At 40.5% G+C, this 14,629-nt stretch overlaps 1 protein-coding gene across 14 annotated transcripts in view; it reads right to left on the reverse strand.

Annotated features, from left to right (window-relative positions):
• The window catches only part of nrg1 (neuregulin 1), a 68,274-nt gene that overhangs the window by 9,099 nt on the left and 44,546 nt on the right, over window positions 1-14,629 (reverse strand). For 9 of the 14 annotated variants that reach the window (XM_028971318.1, XM_028971316.1, XM_028971314.1 and 6 more), the window contains one exon: window positions 2,603-2,741. In XM_028971318.1, coding sequence (XP_028827151.1) covers window positions 2,603-2,741 — 139 coding nt within the window. Of the gene's footprint in view, window positions 1-2,602; window positions 2,742-3,320; window positions 3,497-14,629 lie in introns of those variants that run through there. The other 5 variants (XM_028971325.1, XM_028971324.1, XM_028971323.1 and 2 more) reach the window with 3 other exon arrangements.

Consider the following 14,629-nt stretch of genomic DNA (forward strand, 5'->3'; position numbering starts at 1 on the left):
TCTTCTCCAGACAGTCATTTTTCCAGATGCCCAAACAATCAGAAAGGGGCTTCATTTGAAAAGGGGCTTCATTTACCTCAGTCCTCGGCAGTTCAATCTGTGATTATCAGCAGAATATCAGTCTGTCCTTGATGTTTTTTTTAGGAGAGAAGTGGCTTCCTTGCTGCCCTTCTTGACACCAGGCCGTCCTCCAAAAATCTTCGCCTCACTGTGCATGCAGATGCGCTCACACCTGCCTGCTGTCATTCCTGAGCAAGCTCTGCACTGGTGCACTCTGAACTCTCCCTGCCTTTTGTGGCAGGGCTAAAATGCAGTGGAAATGGGTTTTTGGGTCTGCAAAAGTTCCTTTTCATGGCAAAGAGGGACTTTTCCAATTCATCTCATCACGTTCTGGAGTATATGCAAATTGCCATAGTAAAAAACGAAAGCCAACATTTGTGTCACTCTCAAAACGTTTGGCCACAACTGTAAATATCTTCCATATTAATATTTAATTAAAAAGCGTAATGCATATTGCATCTTTATAAGTGATGGACAATGTTTAATCCAGCCTTGGACTATTTTTCAAACAGCTCACAAGAAAGTCAACTCACAAGCTGTCCTTAGGTTCCATGCTGTTATCCCATATGCAACCTACTTACCATTTGATTAAATGTATTTATCAATACATTGGCATTTCTCTTTGAATTGTGTTGCAGTGGTAGATAAAGCAAATCACAGGCTCTGAGTTGGTAAATACAGATTAGACCGTGTTCCAGCACACCTCGTATTACTTACAGGAAGTGTTTAAAGCCATTAGATCTGCAGACAGCGGTTTTAAGTGACGGTTCAGCTCTTTCACTCAGGGCAGTCTTTTGTGTCTGTCTAAAGAAGGATTAAAAATAAAGGTTGCGGGCCAAGAAAGTCTTGTTCCAGTGGCTGGATTTCAGCAGGCCATCTGCTGACTGATGACAGAGCAAGAGTGAGTAAAGCCCCGCTGAAGTGGATATTGTGGCGTGACAGACACGGACTCCAACCCACTCCAGCTGTGCCTCTATGGGGTCTTAGCAGCTGGGAAGCTCTCCCCTTCTCTTACCCTCCATCCTGTCTAATTCTATCCCTAACCCATCTCCTCTCGCTCTGTTCTGTGCCCTTGCTCGTTGCCTCCATGTAATTCTCCCAGAGCAGAAGAAGGAAGGAGGGAGGAACACAGAGACACATTTCACAAGAAAGATGGGCGGGATAGGCTGAATTCAGTGGTCAAGAAAAGCAGGAGCAGAACTCATTCCAAGGAGATCAAACTGATATTAAGCTTTTCAGATGGGCAGCTGTGGATTTATTGATTATATGTACATTAGCACACATCCTAATCAGCTCTTAATGTCATAGTGAACTGTATGTGTGCAAAGATAAATCATGAATATATTTTATTACACAGAAAGTGGATATTAAATCAATGTAACAGATTTAAGATGTTTTTAGTTCAGATATCTTGTGGCAATTTGATAACTGTCAATTTTGTACTTTATCCTAATTAATTGTACTGGTAGCTAAATAGAATACTGCTAAAATCCTACTATAAATAATAATAACTATAATAATGACAAATTCATTGTCAGAATCACCCCACACTGGTTAAATTGCAGCATACGTTTCTTACGCTCTCTATATATACAACCCACGGTGTCAGAATACATCTTCCTGTAAGGTCGTTACAGATCTCCAGCTACGCTGCCGAGACGTCAGCAATTCCTGCTCCCAGCGGACCCCCGACAGGCAGCTCGCTTCAGCTCAATTCACTGACTTCCGCTCATACAGCGCGGAAGAAGACTGAGCACAAAATAATGGCGAGTGAGACAAGGACAAAAAGACTGATGGCTAGTTAGTTAGCTAACTAGCTAAATAGAAAAATAGATGTTCAAATGGGCAAAGAACAAAAGCCCTTGGCAGCAGCTGTTTTTTCTGCTTAGTCACTGAAGTATTTAAGATGAAACGCAATCTCTCGCCGGATGCTAAGTGTGCCTTTTATGTATTGGATGGCACCAGGCCAAAGTGTATCCTTGGCAATGTCAAGCCCGGCAGGGATACGAGGCAGAGCCGCAGTGAACTCTCTGATGCTACGCCGCCTCTGCGGCTGCATGCGGCCGACAGGGCGGCGGATAATGAGGGGCGGAGTTATCGTCTCGCATCAACGCCACGCATCCAGCTGCAAGCATCTCACGCTACAGATCTGACAGAAGATGCCTTGAATGTGCGGCTGCTGGCGCTGGTGCAGGATGACGCTGAGGATTGGGTTCTCTGGGTCTCTCATACTGCAATGACGCAGAACCATATCTGTCAATATTTTCTTTTTCCGCGGCTTTGCACCAAATCTCTTTAATAGTGAACCCACTGTAAGCAAATTTTTCCATGGTGTGCAGACAGTGAGAGAGACATGAAGCAGACATCCAAAAAGTCTGGGGAGAGGAGGAGGATGTCTCCTGACACACACACACACACGCACACACACACACACACACACACACACACCCTCCCAGTCTGAACTAGATGAAATAAGACGCCTATAAGATGCTGAATTATTTCTGCAATAAACTGCAGCAATCTGTGTGGACTCTGGTCCTACCTGCAGAGGAACTTGGTGGTGCCCGGAGTTAACTCGAGGGTGAAGCACTCCCCACCGTTCACGCAGTAGCTCTTTTCACTGTCGCTGCATCGAGCCACGTGGCTGGACGTCTTGAGGGAGGGTGTGGTGCTGGTGGCAGCTGCAGAAGAACAAAGAGATGGAGGGAGAGGAATACTTAGCTCAGAGGAATCTCATTCATATTCAGAACGCTCACAAGCTGAACTCATATGACCAACCGGGTGGCTGCTGTATTTCAGGTACTGAAGTACAGTTACCATTTCCAATCATCTTAAGAAGAATACTCACCATTCTTATAATCCCCCTGCAGATGAAGATCTAAAAAATTAACAATATTTATGAAATTGTTCCATTGAGCAAGTCAATGGAACATATTACATTGCCCTTCTCTAAATGCATGGCTAAAAAGAATCATGAAGTGTCTTTGCTGCTGGTGTATTTCAAATCGCTGCAGACCGCAAAGTAACTTTTAAATAAAAAATGCATCTCCAGCAGTTTTTAGAAAAAAGAAAATTAGCAGAGCAAATAGCATGCCTCTCACAACACAGCTATATAATCTAACAGGCTCAGGAATCATTTGCTATTCTATGAATATGACCCGGGTTCAAAATGACCAAAATCCAGAATCCATGCAGAAGCTACATCCATTCATCCAAACTTTGGTAAAGTAAAGTAATGTCCCAGTGGCCAGTGCCCTCACCTGTGCTGTTGGTAAAAGGTGTAGGTGTGCTGAGCCGCATGTCCTCTCTCCTGCCCAAAGGCACAAAAAGACCGGCTTCTCCCAAAAAAGATCAATGTTCTTTCCCCGAGCACTTTCGCCTCTAAAGCAAACGCTGGACTAACGGCCCCATCCGGAGTGAGAAGAGTCAAAGTCTCTTAAACATTTTAAATAAGCACTGCCCCCCCTCCTCCTCACACCCCCACCCCCTGGCATCCACCTCCACAGCACAAATCTCTCTTTCCCTACCACACAGGGAAAAAGCCTCGGCCTCATCCAGACGTCACTTCTGGCAAGTCTCTACGCAGCTGTGCGCAAAAGTGGACGTCATAATGACTCGGACCGGGGAGGAATCGAGGGGGTGGAATGAGTTTATCGCTGCTGCTAATAAACAAATACGTGGAGAGTAATCAAGGTATCTGCCAGACGATAGATTACTTTTGTGACAAACATGTCACCTCGCTCGTATGGATACACACGCACGGCCTCGGCTGATTAATGTTGATTAGGACTAGAAAATGGAACGGCATGCTGGTGAATCAGCTGCAGAACCATCCCTCACAGCTCTTCTAATGGCAGAAGAGTGAGCAGCCATATTAATGCCTCCCTTCACGTCAACACATGCAGGAAGTGCAGGTGATGACCATAAGAGGCTTCTGGCCATAAAAGGCTTTCCTCATGCAGCTTGTATCCCGTCACCGCCCCAATACATCCCTTCACTGACCACAGGACCCACAGGACTGCAGACGACGTCCAATGGGCAACAGTGTCTCCTTCCTGAGAGACAATTGATTTACCGAGTCACAGATTGTTACGGAAATGCTGCGACCGTTCCATGGGTCTCAATCAGGTAGTCACACACATGCTCAGTGGCATTACCTTTCCGAGCAAATTTAATCTCTGTTTAATCTCCACAGGCTGTCCTGCTGTTCTCAGACATTGGCTGAATAATTGACAGTGTAACAAATAGCTCTTGATGGCCAAATTGAATTATTTCCCCCCCTTCCTCATGCTTCTACCGCAGCTTCATCATAAACAGTTAGGAGAACAACATCAAACTAAACCATACATGTTCCTATTCACAAAGTGCTTTAAGAATCAAAACTATGGAGAAACTTTGTGCCTTCCTCAAGGTGAAAGGCACAGTAGCCGAGACAACGGCCTATGAACACTGAAGATAGCAAATGGGGAACAGAACCACTACAGGTACAGAGATGTGTCGCTGTTGTTTGTCTTTATAAGAACCAGGAGCAGCCTGGAGATATCAGACAAGGAAAGGAAAAAGTGAAAAGTGAATTTGAGTATCAGAGGTGAAAAAAACTGCACTGGAAATGATGAATGTCAGTCCTGGCACCCTGAAGCATGTGTAGGTCGCTGGTTGGCGCTATATTTGAGGCGGCTCTGGGTTTTTGGTTTCAATGCAGCAGCGCTGAGCTAGACTATTCCCTCCTTCCTCAATACTGGCTGATGGTTCAGATCGATTGCCTTCCATTTCAATTTTTTTGCTGGTGAACAGAAACCCAAGACCCCGGGTTGCAGAGACGCCGCATGATGGTCCGTTGCCAATAGTCTCGTCCTCATCCTCGAGGCAGGGCTTTTTTTTTTTTTTGCTGCTCCAGCATTTTAATGCCATTTGCTGCCCCAGCCTTACCCTGTCTGACTCAAGGGCACCACAATGCACTGCACCAGCATGTGTGTGATCAGCCAATGAACAGCAGCATTGGCGCAGGAATCCATCATACCATCCATCACATGCTCAGAGGCGAGGACCCTGGAGAGAGCATGCATACTGTGCAGTTTTTACAGACTGTATGAGGCTCACACGTGACTATCTGCAGTCTGTCTGAACACAGATCCAGGTCATGTAAGGAAGACTAGATTAAAGCCAAACTAAATGAAGCATTCAAGAAAAATGCTGGAATTAAAGATATAAGGCTGTTAATTTGTTTGTTAACTTAAAATTAATCAACAAAGAAATCTGTGTCTATTGACATTCAGTTTATGTCTGAGGGAGTCACTGCAGATATCCATGAGTTTGCAGGACATGTGAAAGCTATAAATGTCACAGACAGCATGAAATGAAAAAAGAAAAGGACCTGAAACAAATCCTTGGGGTCAGCCACAGGTAACCAGTGTTAAATACGTGGCCTACTTTCTCTAAGGCAAACTGATATTTGTTAGTTAAGACTGAAATTCAACAGGCTTTGCAGAAGAATTGTACTGTTAACAGTATCCACATTGAATTAATATCTGAGACAACAATCTAATGAATTAAAAACTTAAACATACTAGACAATTAAAAAATAGTTTCTGATTTATATTTAGCCCATTTGACTAACAAAATGCTAAATACCATGTTTCTGTTACATCGTAAAAAAAGTTAAAAGCTAAAAGCAAATCTCCAGGTTTTACAGGTTTTTACAGGTCGGCCACAGCCAAGGATCTGTAGCCACGATCTTCCTGTTCAGGTTTGCTGCAGTCCTGCTGCACAACCTGAAGAATGATGCCAGCAGCTTTTCAGGTGCATCCTGCCCAAGAGATGACAGCCGAGGCTGTCAGATGTTATTTCACTCTGAATAAGCCCGTGTCTGCAGGGGAGAAGCTGAATCTTACAGCTGAATTTTTTCAGCGCACCCTCAATCTCAAACTTTCACTGTTTTAATAACAATTCCGTGCTATGCTGTGAGAAATAGAAATTGGTGTGCGCTGGTCATAGTGTAATTACTGATAATATTCCAGTTTTGAGGGATATTGTTAACCCACAAAGAATGCTGGTGTGTTGAATGTATCCACTGCTTAGGAAATTGCACTCAAATAAAACAATCCTTCCTGTTAAGGCACTATCCTAAGTGCCTTGAGGCGACATCCTCTATTCCAGTAAGTTCTTGCTAAGCACAGCATGTAAGCAGCACTGGTAGCGCAACCCACATCCTACTGACAGCACAGTCAGAGACGATCAGTGATAGTATCCAGATGAAAAGTACAAATTTTCATTTTATTCTCTACCTCACACTGATAACACTACAGCAAGAGGACAAAGCTCCAAAATACCCTAAACTGGAAAACAATATTAAGAACAATGACCCTACAGGCTTTAATCAGTGTCTGAGCATAAAAATGTTCTTCAAATGTATTAATCCCAGCACACGGAAACAGCAGGCGAAAGGGAGATGGATGGCTTGGCAATGCTGCAGCCAGCACGGAGTCCCCAGGGCAGCCTTCTCCCACAAATCTGTCTGGTCATTAGAGAGGATGAAGGGCCTGATTGCTCTCTTAATTCAAGCCTCAGGCCCACAGCTCCTGGGTCTTGTTCAAACCAAAGACCCTTCTGACTGGACAGGTTTGGGAACAGCAAAAAAGTTAATAGAAGTGTTAATAGCAAGCTGACTAATTACCAGATTCAGAGGCATGTGTATATGTACATACACCAGAACAAGCACAACTTCTACATGTAGAGTGCTGCAGATAACTGAGGAAAAACATGAAATGTAGCTACAAACCTCTACAGAGCTTTATTTGCATAAATATAAATAAAACACAGTGCTTAGACACACACACATGCTACAGAACATTTTCTTCTATTTTACTGCACTTAAAAATTAAATCACAAAAGCTCCACGCTCTTCTGCTTGCTACATCTTGTTATGTTAGATGCAAATATTACATATGAATAAAACCAAAAGTATGGGGATCATGCATTCATGTGGTCATTAATGTGACTATTGTGATGTTACACTTATTGTAATTAACAGTTTTTCAAATTCCATTAGGCATAATCAGTGCAGTAAATCAGACTTCATAAATCAGTAAAATATTTAGGCAAAAGTACTTATAATACGAAAAACCGAAAACCACCTGACATATTTTACAGATTTGTACATTTTAGAAAGATGTATTTTACAATATTATGATCATTTCTGAAAGAGCTTTATGTCCAGCCCAATGCTAAATGTACGGAAATAAAGTTGGCAAGTCATGAAGTGCACATTTGAAGAGAATTGATTCTTCTTAAAATACCTCTTGCCATTGATTAAGTAGACAACTTTGCTTCAGGGATAAATTTAAGGGCCTCTGCTGCAAAAAAGGTCCATTACGGAAAGGAACATAATGGCCTTTAAAAATGGTAAACCATACTGTCACTGCATAAACATGCCTCTGAGGGCAAAGGGAAATCTTAAAATACAGTTACGGCGCCTTCAGTGCACACTTTTCTCTGCTGCATCCCAGGTCTTATTACCTGTAGACCACCAAATTCAACTTAATCCATTTCACACATTCTGTTCAAGCTAAGCTTGTTTCTTGATTTTCTACAACAAATGCCTAAAAGAGTGCCATTTATCCAAAGAGAAGATATCTTGCCCTGGCTGCACTTCGGTAAATACACTTGGATCTTCTCCCACTTGGTTTCTCCCAATCACAGCTTGGCCTCTTCATGCTCTTTACATTGTCCTGAATGGGATTTTTACAGCTCATTTGGTAACCTCAGCAACCCCACTGTTTTTACTAGCCTGTTAGATCAAACCCTTCCTGAAATAACTATTCTATGCATAACCAATAACTCTGAAAACAAATACCTGCTATATTTAGCAAATTCAGTTTCCTTCCTTCAAAAAAATTATAGCTATGTTTTATGTACATATGAAAAAAGACACACTCTAAAGCATCAAATTTCACCTCTAGTTTAGAAATCATAAACCTTTTCATTGTTTTGGGGATGTTTTTAATAATACATTAAATGTCATGGTGCAAACAGATTTCCCATTAAAAGTGAAATGATGACAACATCTGCACAACCAGTCAAATGATACACCAATCCCTTGTACCTGTCCCAGAACTGTCACACGTGTCACCTGCTTATTCAACCATGCCATTCAACATTAATCAGTCCTGGACTGAATAATCACAAACAATTTAATAATATATAATAAAACTCACTTCATCTCCACTACGGCTCAGATGCACATTAAGGTAGAAATCACAAATTGTTTTGATTGACAAGTGATTTTGATTATACACACATACACACACATAGATTTTGGAGGTACATCAAGAGATAGAGATATAGATATTTTATGATCACTATAAAATGTGATGTTTGAGTCTTCATCTGATCACATTTTTTTCATTGGTCACAGTAGGCAAGGTGTTACACCCATAATTGCTGAGCCACGAAAATGTGCTTCAACATGATGGATAATGATTCAGTGCACAACCACTGTGCATTTATTTCTGTGGTTTAACTTTTCATATATGCTCCTTAAACAAATAGTGGGAAAATTTGGTGATAACATAATTTGTCCTGCTTTGCTGTATGCTAGGCTACTGTTTCAGGATTCATAAAAGCATAGACAATGCAGAAAGCTCATTTATATATGACAGTGTGTGATTTCAGTGCTGGATGATGCTACCTGTTGTTGGAAGATGGCACTGAGCTTCACCTCTCAAGTATTCCTGGCCTATGCACAGAACTTTCAGAAATTTTATATATAAAAAAAAAGAAATAAGACAAAATAAACAGCAAAATACTGTAACCCCAAATGAGTTATCACAGAAGTTATAATACAGAACAGTAATACACATGTGAATTTCCACAAAAATAATGCATGTCTAATACGTAGTCACTACATGCATGTTTATGTTCTGCAGTATCATTAAGGCCTGTCATGCAGAGTCTAGAGTGGTCCTAATGAATAAAGGAAAATGTTGCTGAGGGCAGATTCTGGAAGTTTGATTTATTATTCAAATGCACTCAGACAACTTTAGAATGAGTGCAACGCAAATTAATCTATTTCCTTTTAAAGGGAACATGTGCGTACAACATCTGGCTATAAATGTCCCAACAACTGAACTGTGTGGTTCATATATCAGCAGCCTTATATAAATTAGATGTTCACAAACTCAAGAAACACCAACATCCCATTGTTCTACAAAACCCACCTTTAAAAAGCTTTGTTTAATGACAATTCATATTTAGGGATGGCCCTTAGATCTGTTAAACAGAATTAGCTGTGCTCCACCTTTATATCTGATATATGCTATTAAACAAAAACAGGTCATAATATGAATACGTCATGGTAAAACAGAAACAGGGTGTTATGATTAGTAGATGAACCAGGATTAGACAAGGCAAATATACAAATCAAGACAATTTGGAGGTTTGAATAAATAATGGGTATGCTGAGGGGACATCATTGCTCATTGATGTAAGTCGTTGCATGATATGCCTCTCAAGAGGCATATTTTACTATATTATTAATATTATAGTGGACTCCACAGTGGATTGGGGGTGAAGTGCAGAAATGCTGTCATTCACAAGATCATGTGGGGTGAAGCTGTTCTGAAAAACATGTTTCTTGTAGTCTATTTATCAAGTTGACATAATATTGTGGTGTATTAGTGCTAAGACTTAAACCCAGGGAGCAAATCAAAGTTATACTGATGAACTGTACTCATTATATTTTATATAAAAATAATAAATTCATTATTTAACTTTGCAATGAAGTATAATTCTGTGTGTACAGACAAGGTGACGATTTCTCATTAATGCGCTATAACCTCCCAACAGTGCACAGTTTGAGTGTGTGTGAGGTTGTGTGTGAGTGAGAGAGAAACTGGGAATCTATAAAAAAGACTCTGACCTTTCTGACCTTTCAAGCATCTTCTAGCCATGGACTTGCCCAAACTCCAAGACAGAAATAAATACAATAAGATTAGTTTTACCATAACTAGTACATAATGCATAACTAGTACCATGTTGTGAATCAATGCTTCTCTATGAGGCACTTGAACCTGCTTCATGGTTATGTAAATGTATTACTGTCACTGAAGGCTTTTTGGACAGAGATAAAACAATCCAGGAAACACTCTACATGTGGTTGGCAGATATAGTGTAAGAGGATCTTCATGGACGGAGTTTCAGTAATTGACTCTCCTAGTGGTTTATGTACCACATCATAATTACCACTAATGTTCCCCCCCTGTCCACATGCATTCAAACCACCATGTGAGTGTCCTCCTTTATTATAGTAGTCAAGCCTAAGTGGATGCACCTACTTTTGTTTAGCAATGGGCAACCACCAAAGCTTAAAAAATACAGCATATGGTTATTTCTGTTCTAATGGCTCTATTTGTTCCAAAAATAAGATTGATAGTGAAATGTAAAAAAATGTAAGTAAAAATAGTAAAATGAAATCTAAGACTTTTAAAGACCACATTCATCAAATATAAGAGCCTGCATCAATTAAATTTATCCAAGGGCCAAAGTGTTTCTTGGCAGACATTGTGATGGCCAAATGCGCTTCTAAAATACAATATTTATCTTAAGTAATATATTATTATTTGATATATACAGACTTACCTGTACTGCAGCAAATCACTAGCAAGCAACTGCAATTTTTTTATTTTCGGTTTGTTCTACTTCCAGTGGTGATTTTTGATATGGGCGATATCATGGGCATAAACCAAAAAAATATATTTTTTTTGTGTGTGTGTAGTTGCACATTGCAGATTTGTGGGGAGGAAGGGAGCCCTCCATTTTTGAAGTGTGCTTGTGATAACCAGGGCACCAAAACTGCCCCTGATCATTTCCATGTGCACCCTGTACTGCAGTGCTGCAGATTACTGACAGATTGAAAACTTGTTTCATTTGATTTATTGGATCTGCAGAACTTTTGAAATCTTTAAACTCTGGATTTTGTAGTGAATTTAGTCCTTTTTAATGATATTTAATTTTAGAAAATTAAGACTTTCAGACTTTTTAAGGATCTGCGAAAACCCTGATAAATGAATTAGCTATTCAAATATTTACTTACTGCAACAGTATTAAAATGTTTTCAGTGAGTTCAAATAATGTCCAGTGATTTATAGATATAAATTACTAATCATGTTGTTAAGACCATAGTAGTCAGAAGGTTGCTGGTTCAAGTCTTGAGCCGCCAAGGTGCCACTGAGCAAAGCACCGTTCCCAGACACTGCTCCCAGGGCACATGTCATGGCTGCTCACTGTTCACTAAGGGTGATGGGTTAAATGCAGAGGACACATTTCGTGGTGTGCACTGTGGCAATCACTTAATTTCACAGATACGGTCATTAGTCAGTGATCATTTTTTAAAGGACTGAAACTTTATAATTCTAGCTCTAAGTGTCACATTTCAAAAGCAAACTCTCACTGTATGGATGGCAACCATCTTTATCCTTAAACTGTTCTGTCTTATTGTCTAGTGACAATGTTCTTTTATCATTTTACTTCAACAAGACCAACAGAGCACAACAAGAATTTTTATTCTGCAAGAGAACAAGCTGCAGGCTCAGCCCAGGTCAGACGTAAGTGACATACCATTAGGTAATGGACTTCCTGTGACAAATGACAATGACAAAAGGACATCCTGTCATTAATATATTTAGGAACCATGCCATCCTCAGTGACTTTTTCCTAAATATATAAATGTGTACTTTCACAAGTAATTTTTTTTATGTAATACTGAGCATTTTGCAACATTCATTCTTCAAAGGGCAGCAAGTAGATGAATGACAGGATGCACAAAAAGGTTAAGCATACATTATGGGAAAGACTTGGAAACCAGACAGCCTATTTGCTGAGTCACTGAGCAAGGACAAAGGATCGAACACAGGGAGCCATTAGCGAAATCCATCCAGAATGGTAAAGATGTAACGGCGTGGCTATCTTTGTCAATAACATAACTGCCAGATGTCACTTAATTTCAGCCAATTAAATTAGAAGCTGTCGCCTCAGCTGGTCCTCTCCTATAATGATAATGAATTCATTAACCTCATGGCCCCATTTACGGACCCTCCTTCTCCATCCGTTTTAAAGTGTTGACACAGTTGTCTTCCCTCTTAGCCCCCCAACCCCAACCGCGTCCCCCCGCATACCCAAAAAAAAAAAACACCTATTCATCGAATTCAGTTTGACCAATGAGACCAATGAGAAATTTAGGAGAGGGGAGGGGAGGGAGTACATCTTTATGTATAGAGTATAACACAGACCACACATTTGCCTGCAGCATAATGTGGGCATTAACATCTGAAACGTCCATGACATTTTACCTCACCAGAGCTTCCCACAGCTTTATCATTTTTTTTACTTCTGTTCTTACTCAGCATCTCACACCATCCCATAAAACTCCTGCATAGGCATATATCTGAATTAGCAGGGTACTCTGTGTACCCGGGGTCATCTACGGTATTCTGTATCAATGCAATGAATTATTTAATGCACCAAGAGGCTACCTGAAGGAACAGTCCCCCAAAGACACAAGCACCAGTCACAAGACTCCAGACAAGAACAGTGTGATTTCTCTGCACCCCTCGACACAGTAGACATACTGCAGCGCTGACTTTAATTAGCCGTGCAGGCGGGCTGTAGGGCGGTGGTGCGGCAGGACACCAGTAGACTTACTGATGAGGCTGAATTGCAAGAGCGGGTTATTTATGGGTCTATAAAAAAGGGCCACCAGCAGGGACTGTGAGCTAAACAGCTCATCTCATAACAATCTTATTTATTATTATATAACGGTTAGATTTGGGGAAAAATCTGAAATAAACAGATTTTTAGGTCAACAACTAATGAGTTCAGATGATACGTGAGCATAGCTATTCCAAGTATAACATCCAAAAATTTCTTGCAGATAAAAAGGGTTTTCACGGTTATTCCTTCATTAAATGAGTTTCAGAAAGTAGTACCTACGTGATAATGATGTACTGAATCATTGTTTTAATTCTTTGGATACTTATTTAATCATTACCACATCATATTTAAAATAGCTTAGTTCATCAGAGGCCATCATGCTGCATGTACCTGGCTTGTTCATCAGCTCATTTTCCATTTGATTGCAGTTTTGCTGCTGAAACCCAGGAAGAAAAGGTTTAGATAAGGGTTGCTCTTTCAATTACTGATTCTGATTAAGAATCCAGCATCACATCTTAGAGATACCACACATGGTAGGACAAAGAGCAAAAGCAGATCATAGACCAGTCTTCAAGAGGACAAACAGGAATAAGTGAAGAAACTAAAACTACCAAGTGCAGTTGAAAATGTTCTGCTGAGATGGTGCAACACTACACATCACTGCTTTTCAAGTTATGCTATGTGTAAGAAGGGGTCTTTTGTTAGTATATTATCATGATGGTAAAGAAATAAAGAAAAGCTCACATCAGGCACACATACATCAGTGTGTTATCGGTTTCAGCTGACTTACAGGTAATAAATGAAAGCTAACTAGGCAGCAAGAGGTGGCTGAAGCACACAGCAAATCGATAGAAGCTTGCGTATGAATTCACTGCTATGCATTATTAACAAACCCTCTCCTGCCTAGCAGTTAGAGAGCCACATTATGATAGAGACCTGCAGAATGAACCATTGTAGCTATTGCCAGCCTTTCTCCCTCAAACTATTCTGTTTAATCTCAGCAAGAGAATAATTCAGATTCAGAATGTTCAAGCTATCAATCTATTATAATAATACACTGTACTATTGATTAGACTGACCATGTTGTTTCTTTAAGAACGTAGCACAAAACCTATGAAGCCATAAAATGGAGGATGGAATATATCTTATTTGAGAGCCTTTTGACAGACCAATTACACATAGGGTGTGGGAAAGATGGTGAAACAGCAACTTCCAAAGTGCAGCAGCTTTTATTTCCGCTGCGGTTTACAGCTTCAGTAAATGAGGGCTGGCTGGTAGGATCCCCAGTGATGTGATTGTTTCTTGCAGAGGAACGGGGAGGGAAAAAAAAAAACTGACGGACAGAGATGTGAACAATGACAGACAGTAAGAAAGCCGAAACTCACAGCGTTGCACCCCGGACATGCAGCAGCTGTGCATTAGAGCAGTCAGCCATTCATTAGACAAGTGACTAATCTAGCAGCATGACGAAGCATGGCCTTCCAACTGCATGACACTGATGAGCAATGCTTGGTCACCCCCTAAGAATATGGAGACCATGTTATATCACTTATCTGCAAACATCCCTCGAGCTCAGGGTACTGATGTTAACAAAATTAGTATTTCACAAAAACAGCATATTTAATCTGGGATAAAGTTATTCTCTCTGGTGTTAAACCTTTATAACTTGTGCTGATAAATCATGCGGCAAGTTGGACAAATAGTTTCAAATCGATGGTTCTGGTGATGCTGGGGTTTTCAGTATCTCAAGATAACCCCTTAGACTAGTAGAGGCATTATGTTAACAACCGCTTAAAACACTGTTTGTGGAGAACAGTGTTTTTGCTGAGAACAATATCTAATGAAAAGCTTTCCAATGGCCAAA

The sequence above is a fragment of the Denticeps clupeoides genome, chromosome 3 (assembly GCF_900700375.1).
Source record: "Denticeps clupeoides chromosome 3, fDenClu1.1, whole genome shotgun sequence".
Classification (NCBI taxonomy): domain Eukaryota; kingdom Metazoa; phylum Chordata; class Actinopteri; order Clupeiformes; family Denticipitidae; genus Denticeps; species Denticeps clupeoides.